This window comes from Cavia porcellus, unplaced genomic scaffold (genome assembly GCF_034190915.1).
Source record: "Cavia porcellus strain 051 isolate PalLab524CR breed Dunkin Hartley unplaced genomic scaffold, mCavPor4.1 scaffold_10, whole genome shotgun sequence".
Lineage (NCBI taxonomy): Eukaryota > Metazoa > Chordata > Mammalia > Rodentia > Caviidae > Cavia > Cavia porcellus.
In genome coordinates, this window is record NW_026947493.1 from 44,559,822 (window position 1) to 44,584,135 (window position 24,314).

At 35.5% G+C, this 24,314-nt stretch overlaps 1 protein-coding gene across 1 annotated transcript in view; it reads left to right on the forward strand.

The window, feature by feature from the left end:
- The window catches only part of Prex2 (phosphatidylinositol-3,4,5-trisphosphate dependent Rac exchange factor 2), a 310,793-nt gene that overhangs the window by 187,619 nt on the left and 98,860 nt on the right, over positions 1-24,314 (forward strand). Inside the window, exons 26-32 of the mRNA XM_063257426.1 lie at positions 6,473-6,652; positions 8,655-8,749; positions 9,443-9,525; positions 10,219-10,309; positions 11,173-11,301; positions 14,627-14,668; positions 21,704-21,921. Of these exons, the coding sequence (XP_063113496.1) occupies positions 6,473-6,652; positions 8,655-8,749; positions 9,443-9,525; positions 10,219-10,309; positions 11,173-11,301; positions 14,627-14,668; positions 21,704-21,921 (838 nt within the window). The remainder of the gene's footprint in view (positions 1-6,472; positions 6,653-8,654; positions 8,750-9,442; positions 9,526-10,218; positions 10,310-11,172; positions 11,302-14,626; positions 14,669-21,703; positions 21,922-24,314) is intronic.

Sequence of the window (24,314 nt, forward strand, 5' to 3'; positions counted from 1 at the left end):
TTATACAGTATATGTCTGCAACTCATAATGATTACATTCCTAATGGGGAGTTGGTTTTTAAGTTATTTATGAACTTTTATACATTAAACTGAGACTTCCCCTTTACAGAAGAATTAAACAGTCTGAAGTTGCTGAAAGAGCAGTGGTATGATACTTTGAATTATCTTGGAACCTTGTGACATAAAAGTTGATTATTTTAGGGCATTTTGTTGTGATTTATGTAATAAATTGGAAGGTTTTGTGTTTTTTGTTATTGTTGTTTAGGAAACTTTGGATTGAACCCAGGGCCTTGCACATGCTGGGCAAGCACCCTACTGCTGGGCCACAGGGCCACCCAGTAGGTGGTATCCTATTATATGATATGTTCTATTTTAAAAACCAGTTCTTTGCCTTTGAGGTAGTTTGGAAGTATATAGAAGAGTCTTTATTAGTAAGGCCATAAATAGAGTTGAATTATAGATTTCATCTCTTAAAGCAATTTTAGGAGGACATCTGGACCATTCTTGTACTTCTGATCAGGCACAGTTACATCTCTGTTCAGCTGAGTCCTGTGTCAGTGGCCCTGCTGAAGCTGCTTCAGAGACTAAGCCTCTAGCGCAGTGGTAGCAAACCTGTGGCATGCATGCCGCACAGGACTGCTTGTATCATTGAAAGCTCTTAAGAAGTTCGTTGTCACCGCTCTAGGGCATCAACTGTCCTGCCTTCCTTGGTTATTATCCAGATTTGGTCAGCATTAATTTATTGACTTTCCCTTTTTTGTTTGTTTGTTTTAATTTTCAAGTACAAAGTCATGCTTTGGAGGAGAAAATTTGAGCTGAGAAGGTCCCTTTAATTGGCTTAAAATGTTTATATTTAAAGTCCTAATTGCATAAAGGATTGGATATTTTCATTAACTAAAACTCCTTAAAATGATTCTTTTTTCACATAAGATTTCCCTATTGTTACTCTAAAAGCCTTACACAACTCTGCATGTTTGTTAGAAAAGTGACACAAAACAAGCAACTAGTTGAAAAACTAACTTGTTTTTTTTCTGTGTACATATAATTTAATTCTAAATATATACATGTTACACATAATTCAATCTGCAGTGTAGTCACTTTAAAACATTGTAGTTATGCAAGTGCCTGGATTTGCCACTGCCCTTAGTATTCAGAGATGCTGCAGTGCAGTCAAGCTTAACTAATTATCTAAAAAGCTAGTTACAAACAATTTCCTTTACCACACATTAATTATTCTTGGTCAGAGTGGAATATTTCCCAGTTTTAAGAGAAATTGCTTTATAAGATCTCATTGCTAGCCTTTATTGAAGTGATTCATTCTTATGAAAGGCTTAGTGTGGAGCTTGTCTTACCATGAAGTCTGGAGACTTGGGAACTCTTCTAGAAATAAAATTTCCCCTAACAAAGAGGCATTTTGCTAAATCTACCTACTTAACTTCAAATTCAAAGATGGAACTGAGATAAATTTGCTGTCCAGCCTGACATAAAGTGATGCTATGAATATAACCAAGGCTTTATGATTTCTGTTTCACTTTGAGAAGCTAAGTACATCTGTCCTTGAATGTGTTACTTTCTGGCTAACACTTAGATACTAGAAATAAGTAAAAGGATAAGTAATTCATGTGTAGTCCAAAACCTTTGATAGGGCTTTAAAATAGAGGATGTGTATATTCTCCCAGGAAGGAATCAGAGAATAATGAGGGCTAGTGAAGATAGGAAATTTGGAAACAGATTTAACTTTGCAAGTGCTAGATGCCCCAGAGTTGAGTAATGAGCAAACTGCGGCATACGACAGCTTGTGACTTGAGGGATAGAGATAGAAATGGTGGTGTTGGTGGTGGAATTAGCTGTGAAGTTTCTTCAAGCATATTGCTGATAAATGTACAAAGAGAGGACACAGTTTTTCAAGAACCAGCATCTGAAAAAGGTTTTCCTGTGCCAGGTAGCATTGACTTACTTAATTCTCAAAGCTCCACAGTTTGAATTATAAAACACTGGGTTGTATCACAAATTTAAATATGTTTCCAAAACTGAGTTATATTTATTATGTACTCAAACTGCTTCTGCCCCATCCTTAGGGTTCTCCCTCTCTGTAAACTATTCGCCATCTCTTCTGATTTATCAAGCCAGAAAGCAGGTATCATTCTTTGGTCTTTTTCTTTCCTTCCCTCCCATTTGTAGTACTGCATGAGGTTCTGCCAGTTACGCTTCAGAATGTATTCAGGTCTGTCTCTCTAGACTGAGTCATCATTATCCTTCACTAGTACCAACGGAGTTGCCAACCTGTGTCTTTCTCTGACACATTCTGTATTCAACAGATGCCATAAGGATCTATAAAGGTGAATTATTCTAGTTCCCTGCTTAAAACCATTAAATTGTATTATATTGCTGTTAGACTACAGTTGTTCTTTGATGTCTACAAGAGACTGGTTTGCAGGACACCCCACAGATAATAAAGTCCCAGGAGGCTCAAATCCCTTAACTAAAGCAATGTAGTGTTGGTACATAACCTACACACGTTCATTGTTATGCCACATATGCTTCTATATATCATCCTTAGATTACTAATAAAACCTAATTAATATGAGTGCTATAGAGATAGTGGTTTATTGTATCGTTTGGGAAATAATTAAAATTTAAAGTTGGACATATTCAGTACAGGTGTAATTTGTTTTTCTGAGTATGTAATGTACAGTTGTTTGAACCGACAGATTGGAGGGCTGACTATAACATGAATGTAATGTTCATGTGTCTACACATTCCTGTGTGATCTCCCCTTGACCACCTCCAGACTCTCATCTGGAGGTTCCTGGAAAGGGACCACCTCAGTGCCATCTGAGGGTTGTCCACTTGGGAGGTTCTGCCTCCTGGTTCTGTGTGGCTGGCAGCCTCTTAGGCACTTGTCAGCCGATGGATATCCATAGAGAAGCTTTGCCCAGCTGTCCCTTAAAATAGCTACTCCCCCAGGTTACTTAAAGTTTTCTTTTCTAGACATCTCCTGGTTTCTCTACAATATCTAGTTTTCCCCCATTCATCATTCACAAAAACTCAGAAAGCCTCCGAGACATAAAGCAGCATACATTTCTTTCAAGATTATTTTCCTTGTCTGTCTTGGGCCATGGAATCTCTGCTCCACATTATGCTCACTCAGAGTTCCAGATATGTCTCCCTTCAGCTGAAATATCTCTGACGATGGTGACAAGAGAAGGACACATGGCAAACTGCAGTGCCACAGAGGCTTCTACCGAGAAGTGACCTATGTTGTGTGCACTCATGTTGCACTGACTAAAGCAGATCACACAGCCATGCCCAGAAAAGCCTCCCAATCATGTGTCTATGTTAATGACCACTATGCTCCCACCAGAACATGTGAGATGTGTGCAAGGAGAGGAGGTCCTGCTTAATTAGCAAAGAATTCATATGCAACAGTGTGTCTCACTTATCCCACCTATAAAATGGGGTTGGGGACTAAATGAATTTTTACCTGTTATGTACTTAGCATAGTGACTGGCATAGGATCTCAGTAAATGTAAGGTGATGAAGATGATGATACCTTAAACACAAATAAATATATGATAAATTAGGCACAAAAATGTTAATTAATGCCCTTAGGAGGAAACAGATGTGGAATAGCATGCTACTCAGGATTTTGGTTAATAGATAATTAGTAGGTAGCTTAATATTACATGTGAGAACAAGCAGTAGAAGATGTTTTTGCATGAAGAAATCAAATATTACAGTGAGGTCTCACTATTGCTAAAATAGTGTATGCTTACACATATTCCCACAGGGTCGTTGTAAGCATGATTGCAGCTGTTTAAGAGGAAAAGCAAACCTGTGAATACAATTTTTATAACTTTGAAAAACTATTTATACCTAGCCCCGTGACTTCTAATTTAAAATATACGTAAGCACAGAGGACTCCTTGCAAAATGGGAACTCTTGCATATCTTTCCTTCTTGGTTTTTGGAGTTCACAGTCTGTACAGTATGGAGCTTGAATAATTGGGGTTAGCCTAATATTTTAATTTTTTGAGTGGGAGGAAGGAATAAATATGCAGTCTGTCTCACAAGACATAGAAGTATCTTTCCAAATAGAATATGTGTGTTCAAAATAATTCATAGCATTTACTTACTAAAAATGTTCACAGAGCCTTGAGCAACGTAACATAGCTCCTCCAGTTTTTATTGGTATCTAAAAGTATGAAATGCCAAAACATTGTACAACATCACCTCACAACAACACCTTCTCTGACAACATTATATAAAACTGAAGCTCTGTGCTTTTTGTTTTCTTGTTCAGTACTAGAGATTGAACCCAGGGTCTTGGGCTACTACACAGGTGCTCTACTCACTGAGCCCCAATCCCTGGCCCAGTTCCATGCTTTCTTTCCATTTTCTCCTTGACATTAGTCACCATCTGATTTAGTAGAGTGCTACCTCAGCTCATGAATTTAATTCTTTCCATGATCCGAGAACTCATCTCAGAACTCATTCTGTGATTTTTGTTGCAACCAAATTTTAAGCATACTTGTAGAGCAAATTCTGTGAACAGAATTGTGGAAGGCATTAAGTTTGTGAGCCAAAGGATCACTGTATAAAGTTTATTTTTGTGTCTCGTTCTAGAGGAATGTTCCAAAGTAGTGGGAACTTGCGTGTTTTGTACACTACTATTTCAGACCATCAAGAACAACATATTGAACAATAAATGTGTTGAAATTACTTACTGAGAATTTACCTAATATACAACATTGGTTATAACATAGGATATATATAAGGCATATAAACTATTTTCTTACCCTTATAATAACAAAATGATCATACTATTGCGGTGGAAAATTGAATGTCAAGATTTGGGCTATTGGTTGGAACTGAATGTCAAGTATTAAGTAAATGAGAAGATTATTATTGGCTTTAAAAGCACACATAGGCCCTTGGTTTAGATACGGTTTAATTCATTTTGCAAGTTTTATAGCATGCAATTTGGTAAGAAAGCTTATATCTAATTTTGCCTCATTTTGAATTAGACAGTTCTCATAAAAGTTCTAACACTCAAATATTCAAGCTCTACAGTGACAGAGTCCAAACTCCTCAAAGTCATCAGTTTCCTCAGGTTTCCTTCCAATCCAGTCTGAATGTGACATTTTAGCCTCGAGTCCAGTGGAAGAGCACTTCCTTTGGACAGATTTGTGGCTGTTTGTTCTGGCTAGGTTTCAAGTGACACTGGAGGAGCCCTTGCCTCCTCCTATCCTTGCGCTGAATGTGACTATGCCTAACACCTTACAATCAGTAAGGCCAAGATTCCTTTTTGTGTGAGTAGGGTCAAGGGGATGACAAATGACATACTTCCTATTAAATAGAGAACTTCTGGAAAAACCATATGTATGGATTAGTGGATAGTTGGGTGTTTAGCATTTAGAGAGTGTCTTGGTTACTTTTCTTTCATTGCTGGGACAGAACACTGATATCCAAAATGAAGGAAGGGAAGGTTTATTTACTTCACTGTGTGTAGAGGTTTCAGTGCATAATCAGCTGGCTCCAAAGAGGATGATGTGGCACTGGGCAACACTTCAAGGAAGCAGCCAGAGAAGAAGAGGGGAACAAGCCTTCTTCTCCTTTATATTGTACACAGGCCAATCCCTCCCCTGACTCCAGGGCCAGTGTAACACTGACAAAATCTCTGCCCTCCTCTTGCACAGAATGAGGATATTTACAAAACAAGAATCCTGGTTCCCTGCTGAGTCTCTTAGATAAACTAATACACTTCTCAAGTTGGCACAGTGTAGCCACCCTAACAGAGAGTAAGCCACTCAAGATACTAAGGGATATCTAGTGTTGGCATTTAATATTCGATTAGCTCTTTAAAACTTTGTGCTGTCATTGCTTGATTGCCTGTTCGTTTTTTATGCTTTGATTTTGTAACTTGAGCAACTATTTCTAAGATAGTAATGTGTAATATATTAACTAGGGTTGAATTCTTACTGTTGTTTTTGTTGAAATTCTGTATTATTTATTTTTTTCTGTTTTGCATTTTAAAAAAATTTAAAAAATAAAACCAAACATCAATTATTTAATATAATGGCAATGGTGGTGGTATAATGAGAGGACAGATGTAACATCATCACAGCAATTAAGTGGACTGCATATTTTTACTATCCTCATTTTATGTGTCGAAAGAACTACTGTACCATTTTCCTGATAACAGAGCTACTACATGGTAGAACCAGGCTTTAAACAGTTTTCTGATTTGAATTGTGTACTATTGCTATTGTTAATTATTCAAAGTAGAACAAGTGAGCTTTCTCTTGTGCTTTTTATGCTAGAGAATATTTATTAGACGTGAAACACGAGAGGACTCGAGGTATTATAGGTTTATCACATTAAACAGCAAAGGTAGTTGTCTATAGGAAACAGTTTGAAAATACGCTCTTACTGTTTTTTTAACATCGTATTGCCTTTTATCTTCCATAACAGCCTTTTATCTTCCATAACAAATTCTCCCAAATTGGAGCATAAGACGTCAGAGTGTGTAGCATCACTAGACAGTGACAGTGAGAAGGGGGAAAGAAACAGCAAACGTGTGTGTTTTAATGTGGCAGGAGATGAGCAGGAGGATTCAGGTCATGACACCATCAGCAACAGAGACTCTTACAGGTAATTCATTAGTTTTCTCAACCGCATTTTGTCAACAAAGTCAAATGTGATTCTGTATTTTCCTTAAAGATCTTGAAAAGTTTTTCAGTTGTTGGTTTTGTTTATTGTTCTTTCAAAATAATTATCTGTTATTACCCACATCAGACAAAGCAGAGTAGAACAGCATCATCTTTCAAATTCTTCCCTTTTATAATGAGTAGCTTGGAAAAGGTATCCCCCCCCCCATAGAGCTAACCTGGGAGATTTGTTCTTAGGCAGATGTACGACACGTAGAGCAGATAAGAAAATCCTTACCACTGCTTTACCAACACCATGTTCAGATTGTTGTTCCGTTGGATTGTTTTTGCTTTATGTCTCCATTTCTTTTTCTAGTTCGTGTTCCCTAGCTAATTGGGTTAATTTCATTTGCCCACTTCCCTGTCTTTGTGTTTGTTTCTTCTCTTGCTTGCCTTCTGTATTAGTTGCATATAGTTACTATAACAAAGCATCACAAACTGGATGGTACAGACAACAGAAATTGATTATCATAATTCTGGAGGCCAGAAATCTGATCCAATGGGTAGACAATATTGGTTACTTCTGAGAGCCTCAAGACTGTATCCCCAAATAAGTTCATATCTGAATGTGAGACCTCAACGTATGAAGGGGGTAGAGGGGTACATTCTTCACTCCAAACTGTTGTCATCTTCCCACTAGGCCCTCAGGTGAGCTCTCCTCTGCTGAATTTCTTTAATTAAAACTGCTTTTTCCCTCTTGAATCCTTGCATCACTGAAAGCTCATTGAGGAGTTTCCTGACCAGCCACAGACACAGTGTGTGCAGTGTCAGTGTTGCCTGTTTCATTTTAACTTAATCAAACGCAAAATTACCTTAGTCACTCATTTTCCATAGTATTTTACAATGAGATGATGTTGTATAAATATTAACTATGTTAACTCCAACAGAGATGTTTGTTACAAACTAACAGCATTAGAAATATTTTACTTGAGTGTTTTTAAGCATACACTCTACCATTAAAATATAGTTTTACATGAAAGGTGAGGGAGAAGGATGATTTCGAATAATCCCCACTACATGTGGATTTTGATAGTAATTTGATGCTACATACAAAGAAGTGGAGACATAGTTTACCTTTAGATCCAGGTGGTCTGGTTTCACAGTTTGTAACTGAGTCATTCTGGTATCCCAATTTCTGTTTCCAAGAAAGATTTTAACAAATACATAAAAGTTAATCATTCCTAGATATTTAATAATGTATCCCACAGATTAACTACCTTGACCATTTCATTTCCTTTTAGCATCTAAAGATAGCAGTGTGCTCTTTAATTGAAATCTATGGTTTTTCTCCAGTGGGAAATTATATGTCTAAAAATACTTTCTACTTCACGTTGTAATTAATCAGATAATTACAGTTACCCTCAGTTCCCCACCAGGCTAAGATAAAAATATTAAATTCAAATTTATAGTTAAGTCCTTTTTAGTTATTCTGAGGGTAAAAAATAATTTATCTCCTATGCCATTTCTAAAATAAGAATTATGTCCATATTCATACACAAATATTTTAAATATCTTTTCTTGGATATTCACCAGATTGAGCTCTTACCTGTGCAGAGGTCTCAGGTGGGGTGGACAAGGTAGCTCCCTAAGGGAGCCCAGAATGGAACCAGTGTTACAATTTAAGCTACTAGAAAGAGTGGGAATAGAAACACCGTCTCTATTAGAAAACTGTTTATTGTCATGAAAAACGTTGTTTGATATGAATCCTAGTTTTATAATCACCCTTTTAAAATAATCACTTATAAATAAATTACAGAAGAACATTTGGAATGATTGAGTTTAAAATAATACATTTTTAAAAATGAGATAACCTGAGTTTGTCTGCCTCAGAATTTTCTATGAAACATATTAATAAGTAGAGCTTGGACTTAGACACACAGAATAAGAAAGAACAGGGGTCTTGGGTAAATTCCTTCCTCAAGTAACGTACAGTGTGTTCTTTCCAGCGACTGTAACAGCAACCGGAACTCCATCGCCTCCTTCACCAGCATCTGCAGCAGCCAGTGCAGCTCGTATTTCCACAGCGATGAAATGGACTCGGGTGCGTGGGGTGGCGGCTTACGCACCTTTTGACGTTGTTCCAAGCAGAGATACCATTAGAGGATTATTCCTTTGATCTGTGTGTACTCCTACCTTTTATCACTTTTGGTGGACACACCTAGTACATCTCAGTGTAATGTGCCTGATGATGTCCATTTCCCAATCTCAATTATAAAGAGAATGAATTCGTAAGAAAGGAAAACTAATTTTTATCATATGTGTATTATAATCTTTCTGCGATATTCTGCAGAATTATAGGTATCAAGGAAGTAAATTTCGTTAAAAACATTCAGCACAGTGAAGTTTCAGACTGGATTTTTTTAAAGATAGCAGAGCAATCCTTATATATGGAAGAACGGAAAGAGAGTTTGGAGAAACACTGGTAATCTAAATAGTTTACAAATGTGTTTGCATGTAAAGCATAGTACATGTTAAATATGCAGCGTATGTTAATGGTTGAGCTGTTAGGGAACCCGACCGTTTGGAGGAATCCTTAGCATGGGGTAGCACAGTATTCTTGTGTGACATGGCTTTCAGCAGCTTAGACGCTATTCAACCTTCTGAAGTTCTTATTCTGAACATAGGAATTAGTATGAAATAAGGGCTTACGTTTATTTTATTTAACGTGAACCTTTTTGGAATGTTAACCATAACATGAAGTGAATAGTCTTTTGTTTTTTCATTTTGCATCTAGGTGATGAACTTCCCCTGAGCGTTCGCATTTCTCATGAGAAGCAGGACAAGATACATAGTTGCCTTGAGCATCTTTTCAGCCAGGTATGTGGGAGAAGTTGTGGATCTTATTTTCACCAACTAAACAGTCAGGAATTCCTTTTGCAGACACAACCAAAGAGCTTGATGGTAGAATGAAAAGGTCTCAAGTTGTGTATGGTTCCACCCTCTTATGTTTACAAGGAAAATAAAAATTCCTTTGGTCAATCAAACAACTCAAAGGATTGTTGCAAATGTCAACTGTTTTACCATCCTTGGAAAATTAAAAAGCATTATACACAAAGATAATTTTTATTATTTGGAGTTTTGTTGGAGGGACTTTCAGAATACTTTATAACCTTTCTTCCTCCACCCTAATTTCAAAAAGTACAAGATTGTCTTTGTGTTCATATTGGTGTTTTGGATGTTTAAAAAATAATCAAATTTGCAGTATAGAAATGTTTAACTGCTTTAAAAGGATCCTAGTAAGTTTTAGCTTAACTTATGAAATAGCTCCTAGTCTAGTCTTTCATTTCTTTCATCAGGTAAATTGATATTTTGTATTAGTGTATAATAAAGATCATCATTGTAAATGACAGGCAGGTAAGTTTATTACAATGTATTTAAATATAGATTTTGTGAGTATGGAGTTTCAAAAATAATTATTTCTTTAAACAAAAAGTATTTGATGAGATTTATTAAAAATGTGTATTGCATACTATGAAAAGTGTATAATTCTCATATATCTGCTGTTGATAGGTGGATTCAATTACCAATCTCCTAAAAGGCCAGGCTGTTGTAAGAGCCTTTGAGCAGACCAAGCATCTCACACCAGGTCGAGGATTACAAGGTAAGGTTTAAAAACACCAATTAAATAAATTAGGAAACAAAAAGTAATAGATAATAGTCAGGAAGCAAAATTATCACATAAGAAATTGATTGTTCATATTTCATAATTCACTATTACTTCTGTATTAATAATCTTTGAATATGTTAAAGAATTAGTAGCTGAGTGGTCCATGCCTATAATTCTGGCTGCTGGGAAGGAGAATTACAAGTTTGAAGTCAGGCTGTGCAACGTAGTATGAGACCTTACTTCAAAGTGAAATTACAAGGAAAAAAAGGTTGAGGTTGTAGCTCAAGGTTAGAGAGCCTGCTTAGCATATGTTAGGCCATGCATTCAATCTCTAACAGTAGGACACAAAAAAAATACAGGTTTTTATTATAGATCACTAGAAACCTTTTAGTTTTAGTTTTATTTGAGAGTTTAAAATGTCTAGTATGTACAATGGAGCGGACCCAACAAGTGTGTTAATTAAAGTTACATAAATGTTAAGTTCCTTTTACTAAAACTAAACATGATGCTTACTTATTTCCCCGGATGAGAAAAAAGAATAAACAAATGAACCAACAAACCCTACAAAATATGAATTTCCATACAGAATGGCCAAACAGAATAAGATACATAACTAATACTTTCTGACATCTACTTTAGGATATTTAGAGTGTTCCTATAAATTTGCTTCATTGTTGAAACATTTACTATTAAGATTTAGCTTTTAATTTAGCAAATTTTCTGCTGTAGTTTAGCTAAACATTTCCATCATAATATTATTTTAGTATGACAGTAAAAAAAGAAAATTCTAAAATCCATAGGCTTAACTGTTTGGGACTTGGCTGAGACTAAAGAGACATCATTCTGTTTTAATTCAGAGTTTCAACAAGAAATGGAACCAAAACTGAGTGGTCCGAAAAGATTAAGGCTTCACATCAAGCAAGATCCCTGGAATCTTCCCAGCAGCACCCGTGCTCTTGCTCAGAACATCAGAAAATTTGTTGAAGGTCAGTCTGAACAGCAAAGAACATTGTATAGTATCAGCAATAAGCATTTTAGACTCATTAAAACTAAAAGTCTGGTAATGCCTCATTTCTTTTTGCAGCGTTTCATTTTGCAAGGAAATAAAAGGAATGAAATAGGTGAGGGAGGAAGAGAGAAAGAAGTAGCATTGCAGAACCTTGTGTTCCAAGGATCAGAACATTGTAGAGAGCGTCGTGAACATTCTCAATGAATAAAATAAAGCTGATACCTAGGAAAACAAATGGAACACTGAGACTTTTAATATTTTTCTGATACAGAAGAGTCTCAAAGGATTCACAAAAGGCACGAATCCTAATGCTATGGGAAGTCTAAAATCAATTGTGAATCATTATGAGAATGAAAATAATTGCAGTTTCCAACATTAGCTTTTAAGTTTCTTTTTTGTAAGTCTTTGCCTCAGATGATTATCATCATGACATTGCTTACATGACACTCTATAATTGATGCAGCCTGTAAATTGGATACGTAAAACATGGAGACAACTCCACTTGGTCTGAATGCATGCTATTTGTGGTCAGAGTTATTAGTAGAAAACTCTGAGAGTATCCAGTGATTATGATATAAAATATGAAACGAGAAACTTGGCTAATTTAAAAATTGTCTCATTTAGCTATTCCGTATTCAGTGATCAGGCTAGCGATTGGCAATGTCTGGAAATATTTTAGTTGTCACAGTTCTGTGTGTGCCACTGACGTCTGCTGAGCAAAAACCAGGGGATGCTGCTGAACATTCTGTAATGTGATAGCAGTCATTCACAGCAAATAATTATTTGGCCCCCACTGTTGATGTTACTAAGGTTGAGAAACAAGAATGATAAATATGATGCTTTGTTTACATTTTTATTCTTCAGTCAGTTGTGTGATATTTGGGTATTAGCAACTCTAGTAACTATGTTTTTAGGGCCGAATAGAGAGCTACATACTACACTGAGCAAAGACAGTTCCTTGTATCTGATGGAGTCTGAATGAGTCACTCAAGTCTTTTATCCTCAGCTTCCTCGTTTATTAAAAAGGGAAGGTTCAAATTCCTATTTGATGATCCCTATTTGGTGATTACTACGTCTTTAGTATTTTAAAAATCCCCAAGAATAATGTTCAAGATATCATTTCAGATTGATAGAAAGAAAGATTGTATAAATATGGAACATTTTCCCAAACAAATCACAGCAGTTCTATTATGTGACGAAATCTTTTATCCTTCACAACTGGGTTTCTTGGCTGTCTTTTTACTTTATGGCTTAATATCGTGGTTACCTCTTGAGCTTTGTAACATTACATTTAGTGAAAATTCTGAATTATCCTCTTCCAGAATCACAGATATCAAAAATGATAAATTTAGTTTTAAAAGAGGTAAGTTTAGAGAATTGAAGCATATTCCTTACAAAGTATGAAAAGATAGGTATTCTTGAATAGATGCTAGTAGCATAATGCTCCCAGTGGCTGTAAACTATACAGTTGTTCTTATCATATTTTTTCTTGTTAATTGTGAAATAAATTAATTTGTTTTTAGACTAAATGTATCAATTTGGAATGGGCAAAATCATGAACTTTTTTTATCATATGTGAAGAACTTTATTTTTAAAATGTAAATTTCTGATTCAGGATAGAAAACAATATTTTAAAACATACTTAATTTAAGAACCTTACATTTTCAACTCAGGTCCTGGTTTTACACTCTTTGTACCTCAGATTGGAATTAGCAGCTGCCAGTGATAACTGTCCGTCCATACTGATTGGTATGGGTTGTGAATATTGGTGCCCCCTAGCTCAGGGGAGCCCAGCAGTTGATTGACTGTGGTTGAGTGTGGTGAGAGTATTATAACTGGGGGAGACATTTTTACTTGAGTACCTGCCATCAGCATTAGTAAACACACATTCAATTCTTTGTTCCATATAAAAATTAACAGTGTTTTCAAAATCGCTTATTTTTTTCAGCTATAGAGTTTCTCATTTTCTTTTTCTGCATTTTGTTCTAGTGTTCTAAAACATATCTCATTTTCTGCATTTTTCATTATGCTGCAGTAATAATGATGATTTTCTGGGTCATCTCCCTGTCTTCATTTTTTCTGATCCATATATGCCACTAATAGGTTAATCTTCCTAAAATATGTTCATGATTTCCGTACTCTGCCTCAGAACCTTGCAGTGCTTTCTGTTAATGTCTGGACTCATTATTCTGATGTTAGAAACTACTTTTCAGTAGTCTTTCTAATTGTGTCCCAACCTTAGCCTCTTGATGACATCATAAAATCAGTGCTACATCATTTAGTATTTGTTATTCATTCTCCAGTATATTCCTTTGCTAGTACTACGTCCCACTGTTACATTACGTACGCCTCCCCTAATACTCTACATTTTCAAATTTTTATGAAATGTTTTCTTGTCTTAAAAGTCTACCCCAGCTTCAGGTAGGCTTATATTGTAGTAACAATGCTTTTTAAAGATTTTTAATGTATATTCCCATTTATTTTTCCTACTCAGACCTATAAAGTTGCTAATATCAATGTTGACCTCATTTATGAATGAGCTAGTTGAGACTCAAAGCAATTTAGCAAATAAAGGTCACAAAGTAATAATGTAGCAGATTGGTTTTTCTCTTAGTTCACGATGCCTTCCCGGTTCTGAAAGATTGTTATTCGTACAGCCTCACTTGTAAAATATAATGTCCTTTGAAGTATTACCAGCATTTCTTGTCAGTTAATTTTTTCTCTCTCTTTTGTGAACCTGTCTAGACTAGGATGCAGCTTAAATATTTTTGCCTCTTATATTATCTATAATACTGGACTCACAGAAGAACATTTGTAAGTTTGTAAATTTACCTATTAAAAATGAACTCTACCATTTGGAAGCAAATGGATGTCTGGCTCATTGAACAGAGCAATGAGTGTAAAGTTAATATATTTATTAAATATTTTTGATTGGCTCTGTGTGAGATCAGATGGAAAAGAGAATGGAAAAAATATATTTATATTTATTTGACAGTTTATTGACATAGACTGCAATAGCTGTAGAGAACACCATACAGGCTGAACATCTAAAGATGACCTACAAAGTTAGTAATATTTAATGGTGTTTCATTATCTCATTTAATTCAGAAATGAAAGATGTTTTAGGGCTTAAGTATAGATACGATTTCTACACACAGGCAAGAGTAGTATGTCAAATAAACAGATTTTTATTACTCAGTATACTAACATCATTCTCATTTTTCACCCAATTAGAATGTGATATTGATTGCAGAAAAAGGGTAAAAAAATTAACTGAAGTGTTTCTTTTTCTTTTGTTGCAGAGGTAAAGTGTAGAATACTCCTGGCTCTTCTTGAATATTCAGGTAACATTTTGAAGCAAGCATGGCCTTGAATCTTTGAAGTCTAATAATATAAAGCTAATACCTTCAACTGTTCTCAAAGATAAATGGGTGTATATGATCTCTGCCTTTTCTAAAGGCTTGAAGATTTTAAAAACTACTTACATAGTTTTCACAAAAACTTAATATACATTCACTTTTGATTATTAGTAAAAATATGAAAATAAGCTGTTATAAACTTAGATAAAATTAATTGTGCAAATAAAACTTGCTGCAATATACTTAATTTTTTAATGAGTAAAAGTATAGGAAAAAAATTTGTAAATCTTAATCATATAATAGCATTTCTAATATGCAAAAATATTAGTGGAAAATTACACTAAAAAGTAATTAAATACTTGATCAAACACTATGTAATAGATGATAGGCTGTTAGCCTTTAAAGGCAGGAATGTACTTTCCCTTTTTTTGTCTTTCTTTCTTTCTCTCTCTCTTTCTTTCTTTCTTTCTTTCTTTCTTTCCTTCCTTCCTTCCTTCTTTCCTCCTTTCCTCCCTCCCTCCCTCCCTCCTTCCCTCCCTAACACAGGGTCTTTCTTTGTAGTGCAGGCTGGCCTCAAACTTGCTGTTACCCTCCCTCTTGCTTCAACCTCCTGAGTGCTGAAATTACAAGCATGTGCCACCATTCCTGGCTGTTTTGATCATCAAGAAATATCTAAAATAATAGTTTTCACAGTGTTCAACAAATATCTGTTGTAAGAATGAAATAAAATTGATTTCAGTGAAAAAGGAGAAAACTATGATGTATTTCAACAAGATCTTTTTGCAAGATGCATTTCAAAAGGATATGGATCATAAAATTGGGAAGACTTAAAAACATGCCATCCAGGAGGCTGGGGATTTAGCTCAGTGGCATAAGTGCCTGCCTTGCAAGCAGGCAGTTGTGAGTTCTGGTACCGATAAAAAGGAAAAAGACAAAAAACAAAACAAAACCATACCATCCAATAGGAGTGGATAATTTACTATTATGTAACTATGTATCTTTTTCATCTAGATTTAAAGACATATATATATATATATATATATATATATATGCATATTTTTACTGTAACCTGTTTGTCAAGTGTGTGTGTATAAATACAGAAATAAGCACATTATAGTTCCTTTATATTTTGCTAAGAGTCTGTAACTAAAAGTATAAGCTGAACAATAACCTGTTATATCAGTTAGCTTTTGTTATGTTTAAAAAGTGCTTCTAGTCTTTGTGTCTCAAAACAACAAGATTTTACGTTCCTCATGTGTCTAGTGTCAATCTGACTTGTTCTTACGTTAATACTGATTGGGTTTATCCATGTGTCTGCAGCCAGGTGCTAGGCACAGGTGACCTAGGGCGACCTCACTGACATGTGCAGTGATTGGATACTGATGATGGTTGAGGTACACGGCTGACTTGGGCTCAGGCCTATCGTCATCAGTGTGGCTAGCCTGGGCGTAGTCATGTGGTAGATTGAGTGCACACGAGCTCGTCAGCTTCTGTTGGCCAAGGTGTATGACTGGTAGAATTAAATGGAAGTTGATAAGGCCGGGACTCTGCTGTGTCTTGTGAAATGAGATCTCACTATGTTGTCTAGACTGGACTGCAGTTCTTCCTGCCTCAGCGTTCTAAGTATCTAAGTCTGTAGGTATATACCACTTGTCTGTCTTAGGATTCTGACTTTGATGGGAAGATTCTCAAACTTATATTGCAAGGATCTGCATAGAGACAGAAGAATGTATGAGTACTTTTACAATCTACTATACTTGGAAATTTTCAGTTATAAATGGATAAACAAGCCAAGTTAACCAAGAGGACTTTTTGGCTGGTTGGTTGGTTTTTGCTTTAATTAAACAAGTTTCTGCCTTGCTTTGTGCTCTATAGTAATGATAATAAAAGTCTCTCACCGTTTTTAAACTTTGCTAATAGTACACTTCAAAGAACCCATTTTCATGGCTTTCCTTGGGTTCTTACAAACCCTAGAGGAGAATATTGTTTTCACAGTTTAAAAGGTAAATAAGTCACTCTTCAGACAGATTAATAAGAGCTGGTGTTGTGGGTTGTGTCTTGATATTCCCCCCAAATCTCATGCAATCATAGAAGAGGTTTGTTTTGGAGGTGGCTGGATCTAAACTGTGTAAGGCTGGGATTAAGGTAACCTCACCCTGGATGTGAGTGCTACCTACCCTTAGGGTGTATAGCCTGGATAGAATACATTGGTGTGGGATCCAGGTCTTCAGCTGGATTCTTTGGGTCCCTAGTGCTGATTTTGACTTTTTAAAGGTGAATATTATAACATAATTCTATAAATTATGTCCTGTATTAAATCTATTCCTTTGTAAATCTTAGTTTTCTTTATTCATTAATATTTCAGTGTTCTGGCAAGTAGTTACTTTGCTTTTCTTTTCTTTTTTTTCCCTACCATGATTTTTTTCCTATTTCTTTGCTTATTTCTTTTCCCATTTATACCAAAGCAGTAACCAAGGTATCCGTGTATTTGGCTGTGCAGTTATGTTCTTCACTTGAAAAGGATATATTGTATTAGTATTAGTCACCTTTACGTTGCTGGACAAAATACCTGAGACCTACAATTTAACCTTGTGCACTTCACTGTTTAGGGGATTTAGTCCATGGTCTCTTGGCTGCATAGCACAAATCTCATGGTGGGTGCTGTAGCAGAACAAAGCTGCTCACTGTGTGGCTGCCAGGAAGCAGACAGGGAAAGTTGTCAGAGAGGAAGGGGGACAGGGACCTGATACAGACTCCGGTCATGTCCGTTGTCCACTCATACTGCCAGAAATGGACCTTATTTATCGCCTGGCAGCTCCCAAGCCAACCTCATTACCAAGCTTAATGAGACACTACTAAATACTGTGCATTTCTTCACCCCTTTCATTCATTTCTTCTTCTCAAATAACCTTTTGCTATTATTTGTTGTTCATTTTTCTTTCTTTTCCCCACAGTTTCCACATCAGAACAGTATCTAGGATTCATTGTATCTAGAAATTAAGTCACTCTCTTTTGACCAGTTAGCTAATTACAGTATTTGAACTTGTTAAAAAAGCTGAGAGGAAATGAAGTGTTAGTATTTTTAAATATATTTGTAGATGAAGTTTTAGGTGCTGAATTACTAAAATGAAACTGAAATCTTTGATAAGTACAAAAATGATTTATTTTTGCGTATATTCCCAGTGCAAGGCAAATCTTACTTTCTGAGAACAGCAAGCAAACTATCACAGAACCCCAGAACGCCTTGCTTTGCTTCTTTGCTAGAAGCTGGAGGCAGCCACTGTACTTCTTGCTGTAACCTTGATAAAAATAAAGAGTGAGAAGATTTTTAGAAAAAGGTGGACCCTGGTGAATTTTAAATGAGTTCGTAATTAAAAGGGAAAGACTGGATGTTTTTCTGTGAGTAAGCAGATTTTGGTTTCTTTATTTGTCGTGGTGTTCCTTCTCTGTTCAGCAGGAAAACTGAGCAGTCACTCACTCAGTGCCAGGAACTGCTAGAGGCTAGAAAAGAAGTATCACATGCTGTTATGGTTTAAATATAAAATTTCCCCCCAAAAGGTCACACGTTTGGAGGGCGACTGGATCATGGGGGCACTAGACTCAATAGTAGATTCATTCATTGATGAGTTCAGTAGCTGAATGTGCTATTAGGAAATGGAGCAAAGTTAGAGGTGAGTCACTGGGGTAATACCTGGAAATGTGTGTACTTGTTTCCAGTTCCTCCCTTTTCTCTTGGCTGTCTTTTTGCCATAGGTTAAGCCCATTTCTCTGTCATGCCCCTCTGCAAGCTCATTCTTGCCTTGGAGCCATGGACTGCAACAATGAACCAAAATAAGTTCTCCTCCATCAGGTTGTGTTAGGTGTTTTGTCCCAGGATGAGACAGTAAGATAATTGCTTTAAATGTTTTCTTTTAATCTCATTTGTCTTAATGGCACACCTAAAAAGTAGGAGTGAACCCCATTTTACAGGTGGGGGTCTGTTGCCTAATATGAGGTTTGTGATGGGGAGCTAAATGATGATCACATGACTGCACTGCCCCCGAGCGTAACTTGTAATTTATACTCTTCTCCTGGCTCTAGTGCGCAGATGGTCCCTTGCGGACCATAAATGCTTAAAGGAGCTCGCACAATACTATGTAATTATCTTCCTCCTTGAAGGATGCCCCACGTCTGTGGTGAGAGAAAGCAGTTTTTGGTACTTGCTGAGAGAAATAATTTCTCAAGGGCATGGGTAGAAATTCCATTACTTCAGTAAGCTTCAGTGGTTCAAGGAATGGACTATTGAACAATGGTTTAAAGTTTGCTAGATGGAGAGGGAAGGATAGGCCTGCTGACAGAACTCAGAAACAAATGTGGGTTGTCAGGGCATCTGATATTTCACTGCTGCTGAGCGGTGTGTAGTTTAGAGGGTAGGTGTGTGCATCCTTTGTTCCGGTTGCTTTCAGTTCTGTTTTCGTACTATATTCTCACTGCAATGAAGATTATTGCTGAATTGTGAGATGAGTGGAGGGAAGGGGTACACTGAGAAGCTGTAACACAAAGCAGGGATGTATATCCAAGACCTTGCTTATTCTACAGTTTTCTAGCTTTGTCGTTCACTACGAGATGTAACTTGTTAAAAGTTCTTGAAAAGCTCTTGAGATAGGTGTATGCTGAAGTCTGTGCACCAAGTCTTCAGCTGTATGTTGAAAATAGGGAAGTAGCAGCAGCATATCACCTCATGAAGTCTTGAGGCTTTATTGTCTTCCATTTAAAAATATGTTGGTTTAAAATTTAAATGAGAATGTGATCCAAGGCATCATGTGTATCTCTGTCACTTTATTGTGAGCAGTCATGCCTGAGTCTCCAATTTGGAATTCATTCATTAATTGATGTAAGCTTTTTAGTGTCCATGGACATTCATTGCTAAAACTTTGAATTAATGAATGAATGTAACTTTTATGTGGCAGTTGTATTTATCAATAGGTTTTGTGCAGTGGAAACACTGGTGAATATTTTGATTTGTTAATGAGAATGAATGAAAATCTCAGTTTTAATGCATGCAGAATATATACAGTAGTACAGAGTAGATTAAACATCTATTTTTTTTTTGAACTGCCTTGGTATTTGATTTTTTTTATATCTATTTTTTTAGAATAAAAAAGGAAAAAATTCAGATTTCATATCTAAAGCATTGCAGCCAGAATTATTTTTACAAGTAGCAAGGTGATGGACTCTTGTAATCTCTTCTGAAGCTTGAAGTAGAACCAAAGCCTTGCCTCTCTGTGCTTTTGTTTCTCATTCTTAATATCGTTAGTTTTTTTCAAATTAGACTTTATGAAGTTATTCTTGAGTTATAAGTGGGTGTATTCATCCTGAAGCCCCTGAAGTATTTTTAAAATTTCACCCAGGTTGACTATAAGATAACTGAAAAACAAAGTAAAAATATAACAGGAAGTTTAAAACAACTTTTTAAAATTTAGTTTCTGTCTCAATACTTCATCTCTACACGGGAGCCTAACCTATCTGAAGCACCCTCTTAAGTCAAGCTAAATGCAAAGATCATAAGAAGCCTGAGAATGCTGTCATACATTTATTCACAATGCATTTTTAGCTCTGCTAGCCTATTAATTTTGTTCGTTTGTGAAACGATATAGAATTTATATTCTCTGTTATAAATTTTTTCTTGAGAAAAGTTTATTACAAGTTTAGAGGTTTTAGTGTTTCCTGTGTAACACTCTTTCCTGTCTAGTAAGTAGCACAGGACACATGGCAAAGAACTGCTTAAGAGAAAAGTCTTAGCGTATTACTTTAGTTGAACTGTTTAGTTCATCATTTGGACCTACCAAAGCAGCAAGTTCATATTGCTCAACCTAACAAATAAAGATTTTCTATATTAAATTAAATATCTTAATGCATACTATACTTTCCAATAAAATTTTTGAGAGAAGCTCTACTAACAGTGAAACTGATGCACAGCAACTATGTGATGTATACATGTTTTTGAAGGCCACTGAAAACAGATGTTCAGTGTTTGTAGTAAACATAATAAAAACTATGTATTATGGTCGATAAATCGAAGTATTCAACCCAGAAAAAGTAACATTTATCTCCATTTTTCGTTAATATTGACAGTGTTTTTTTCTAGAGGATACTAAAACCTTTAAAATATTGAACTACTTTTCAAACATGATTGTTTTTCTTATATGTTGTTCTTCTAGTGCACATGATTTTTAGTGTGCAGAATGTGTGGCCTAGTATTCATGCATTTTATGCAATTTGTACACATCCAGCCACTGACAGAAGTTAACACAGCATGTAAGTTTCTTTTTATTTGAAAAAAACTGTCTCAGAAATGGTAGCTCACAAGGCAAACACATCTTCAAAGTGAGTCTATTAAAACTCCAACTAACTGCTGGATGAGACTTTTAGTAAATACTTAAAAATCAATATGTACTAAAACTATGAATCCATTACTTATGTCAAAGCACTCATCAGAATTCAAATTCCTATAAATTTGATGTATTAATTGCTCATTAATTCAGATGTCTCAATTTGGGAGACATAGAATGGCTAATTATTATAAACAACTGAACAGCATACTCTTTCTTCCTGTGCATTTCACATCAATATTTGGATCGGTTTAGTAGATACTTTTTAAAAGTGTTAGTGATACTGACTTTCATTTGTTAGCACAAACTGACTCAACTAGAATTTGAGGCAGTGTAGCAAATACAAATTGTATCTCATCAGTAAAGAAAATATACATAAGTGAAGTGTTATTTCTCTCATTTTTATAAAGCAATCTAATGATTACAAATGAGAGTTAAATTATGAATTAAGAAAAAAATTATAGTATTCCTAAATTTTTTGGTGTTCAATGTTTGCTAGAATGTATAATTACTAAAATATGTGTGCTCCTTAATATGCTATATTTTTCACATGGCATGGATTGAGGGAAAGATGAAATTGCAGTGAATGTAAATGCTTAGCAGATGGTTGTGACACTGTTCAAAGCTGTGATGTTCTTACTTATCACAGACAGTGAAACGCAGCTCCGGAGAGACATGGTTTTCTGTCAGAGTCTCGTGGCCACCGTCTGTGCATTCTCTGAACAGCTCATGGCTGCCTTGAACCAGATGTTTGATAACAGCAAGGAAAATGAGATGGAAACGTGGGAAGCCAGCAGAAGGTGGCTTGACCAGATAGCGAATGCTGGTGTTCTTTTTCACTTTCAGTCACTTCTGTCACCAAACTTGGTAAGGAATCACATGACTCCCAGTGTCTGCATCAACTGTAACTTACATCGTTACATGCTGCCAAAATGAAATAGTTGGGCTTTTCCCCCTCATGCTTTCCTTAATTATTGTTACTGTACGTGTTAACTATTTGAGAGAATGTATTTTTCCATGGTCTTTCAAGTTTTAATAATTACATAGAATTTGTTCCTTCTTCCCTGGTTTTTATTTCTCTGTGGCTGCTAAAAGCTGAGATAGCCCCACCTGTCACTATTTCTTGTAGCACTAAGCTCTGACTGAACAAAGTCATCAGAAGAAAGAGGGTCTCTTTGTTGCTATTCTTTTGTGGGATCCAGAAGAAGCAGCCTTCCCTAAAACCCTGCTCCTGATAGGTTGATAATCTGGATAATACTTGACAGATGAGTTCAGACAGCTCCCATACTGTACTGTCTAACAGTCTGCTTGAAATTTGCATGTGTTAAATAATTTTTAGTTCTTTCCTTTATGTGCATGTTTGTTCTGTTGCATCTAAGAGTACTGTACTAAGTAAAATATGCCATGTTTATGTATCTAGAATGCATATGAAGAGAACATTTTAAAATATTTGAAAATGAAACTATGGTGAATTTATAGTTTTTCACAAACAATTTCTGTGGCTGTGATATGCTTCATGATATGTAAAGTTACAGTTGTTCACTTTTACATAGAAGTTTTAGGTGCTCATTAAACAGAACTAATAGAAATCTGACTAAATGTAAGCTATTTCATTTGTTAAAGTATACTTAGAAAATAGAGCTACTAAGTAGTGCAGCTGAGATGTTAAACAAGTACATATGTATATATATAACAAATACATATTTGTTTACATATATTATATATAATTTTATATCTAAATAATAGTTTTGTCCACTGATGTTTAGGGTAGAGAGATGATTTCTGCACTGCCTTATAGCTTGAGAACATTCTGGAATGATTAGTTAAGGAAGTCAATCTCAGTGTACTTTAAAGAAATAGAAGTTGATTCTTTAAGGAAAAAAAAAACTATGTACACCATAATTGTGTGTGATCAATTCATTTGTTTAGTTTGAAAGAAGGAATTTTCAGAAGTATTATCAAATGTAAATTATATCTCATTAGGGAGCCCACTTCTCAACAATATGGTAAGCCTTACTTATTTCTTGAACGAGTAGGTAAATAAATGAGGCTTTACTTTAAAACTGCTGTGGTCTAATCAAGTGCTACTACTTTTACTTTAAACTTGATTTTATTTGCATTCTTAGACATAAAAGAAAATATTGACAATATATGAAGCATCCTTAAAACCCAACAGTAGACAAATGCCCCAATTTAAAGTTAACAAAGGATTTCAGTCGGTATTTTTTCAGAGAAGACAAAAAATGGCCAATAAGCCATAAAAAGATGATGAATATCATTAGCCGTTAGAGAACTGTAACTTAAAGAAAGGCTGCAGTGCATGTCATATGGATGGCTACAATCCAAAAGAGAGGTAATGACAAGTGTTGCTGAGGACCTGGGGAAATTATAAAAAATTATAAGCCTCATAAGTTAGTTACAGGAAGATAAATCATTGCAACCATTTTGGAAAAGTTTAACACTTCATCAAAATGTTAAATACAGCATTTCCATGTAACTAAGAAATTCTACTCTAACAGAAATAAAAGCTTATATTGCTTTAAAATATCCAAAGGTTATCAAAAAACAAAATTAATCAAAGGTGTATATGGTCAGTTTGCCTCTATATTAAGAATATAAAACCTACCTGGGAATGTAAATGACTCTCTGGGACTGTAGCCACTGGCGTCTGGGTGTCCCTGAGCTCTGGGCACATCTGGTTGTCATATAAGTATGCCTTTGTCCATGACTACTGGGCAAACATGACTTGTTCTGTAATACTCAGAGGCCAGAATGTTTGAAATGTTTTTTCCTATGTAGGATTCTTCTCAATCAGAAAAACACTGATTCTTCAGTCATGTTACTCCCTTTTAGCTTCAAGACATTCTGGTGTTTAAAAAGGATTTTTAGAAATAACAGTATAATAAACATTTATACAGCACTTATCATATACCATGCGCTATATTAAGCTCCATGCCAAGGTACAAAGGGGACAGACAGCTCAACCTATTTGTTTCCATGCTGTGTCCTGCTGTGATGTCCAGGGCTGTGTTACTATTTCTTTTTCACATAATGAAAATTCTTCACACTTCCTAAAGACTATTTACACTATCCTTAAGTATAGTAAAAATTTAGAGCAACTTGTTACATATATGATGCATGTTGAATTTAAAAAAATGAAATAAATTCTATCTTTAATAGGTAAACTATGTGTGGTAACCTTAATTCTACTTTCTTTATGAGACTGATAAAGGATACTTAGGAAAATGCATTAAAATGCT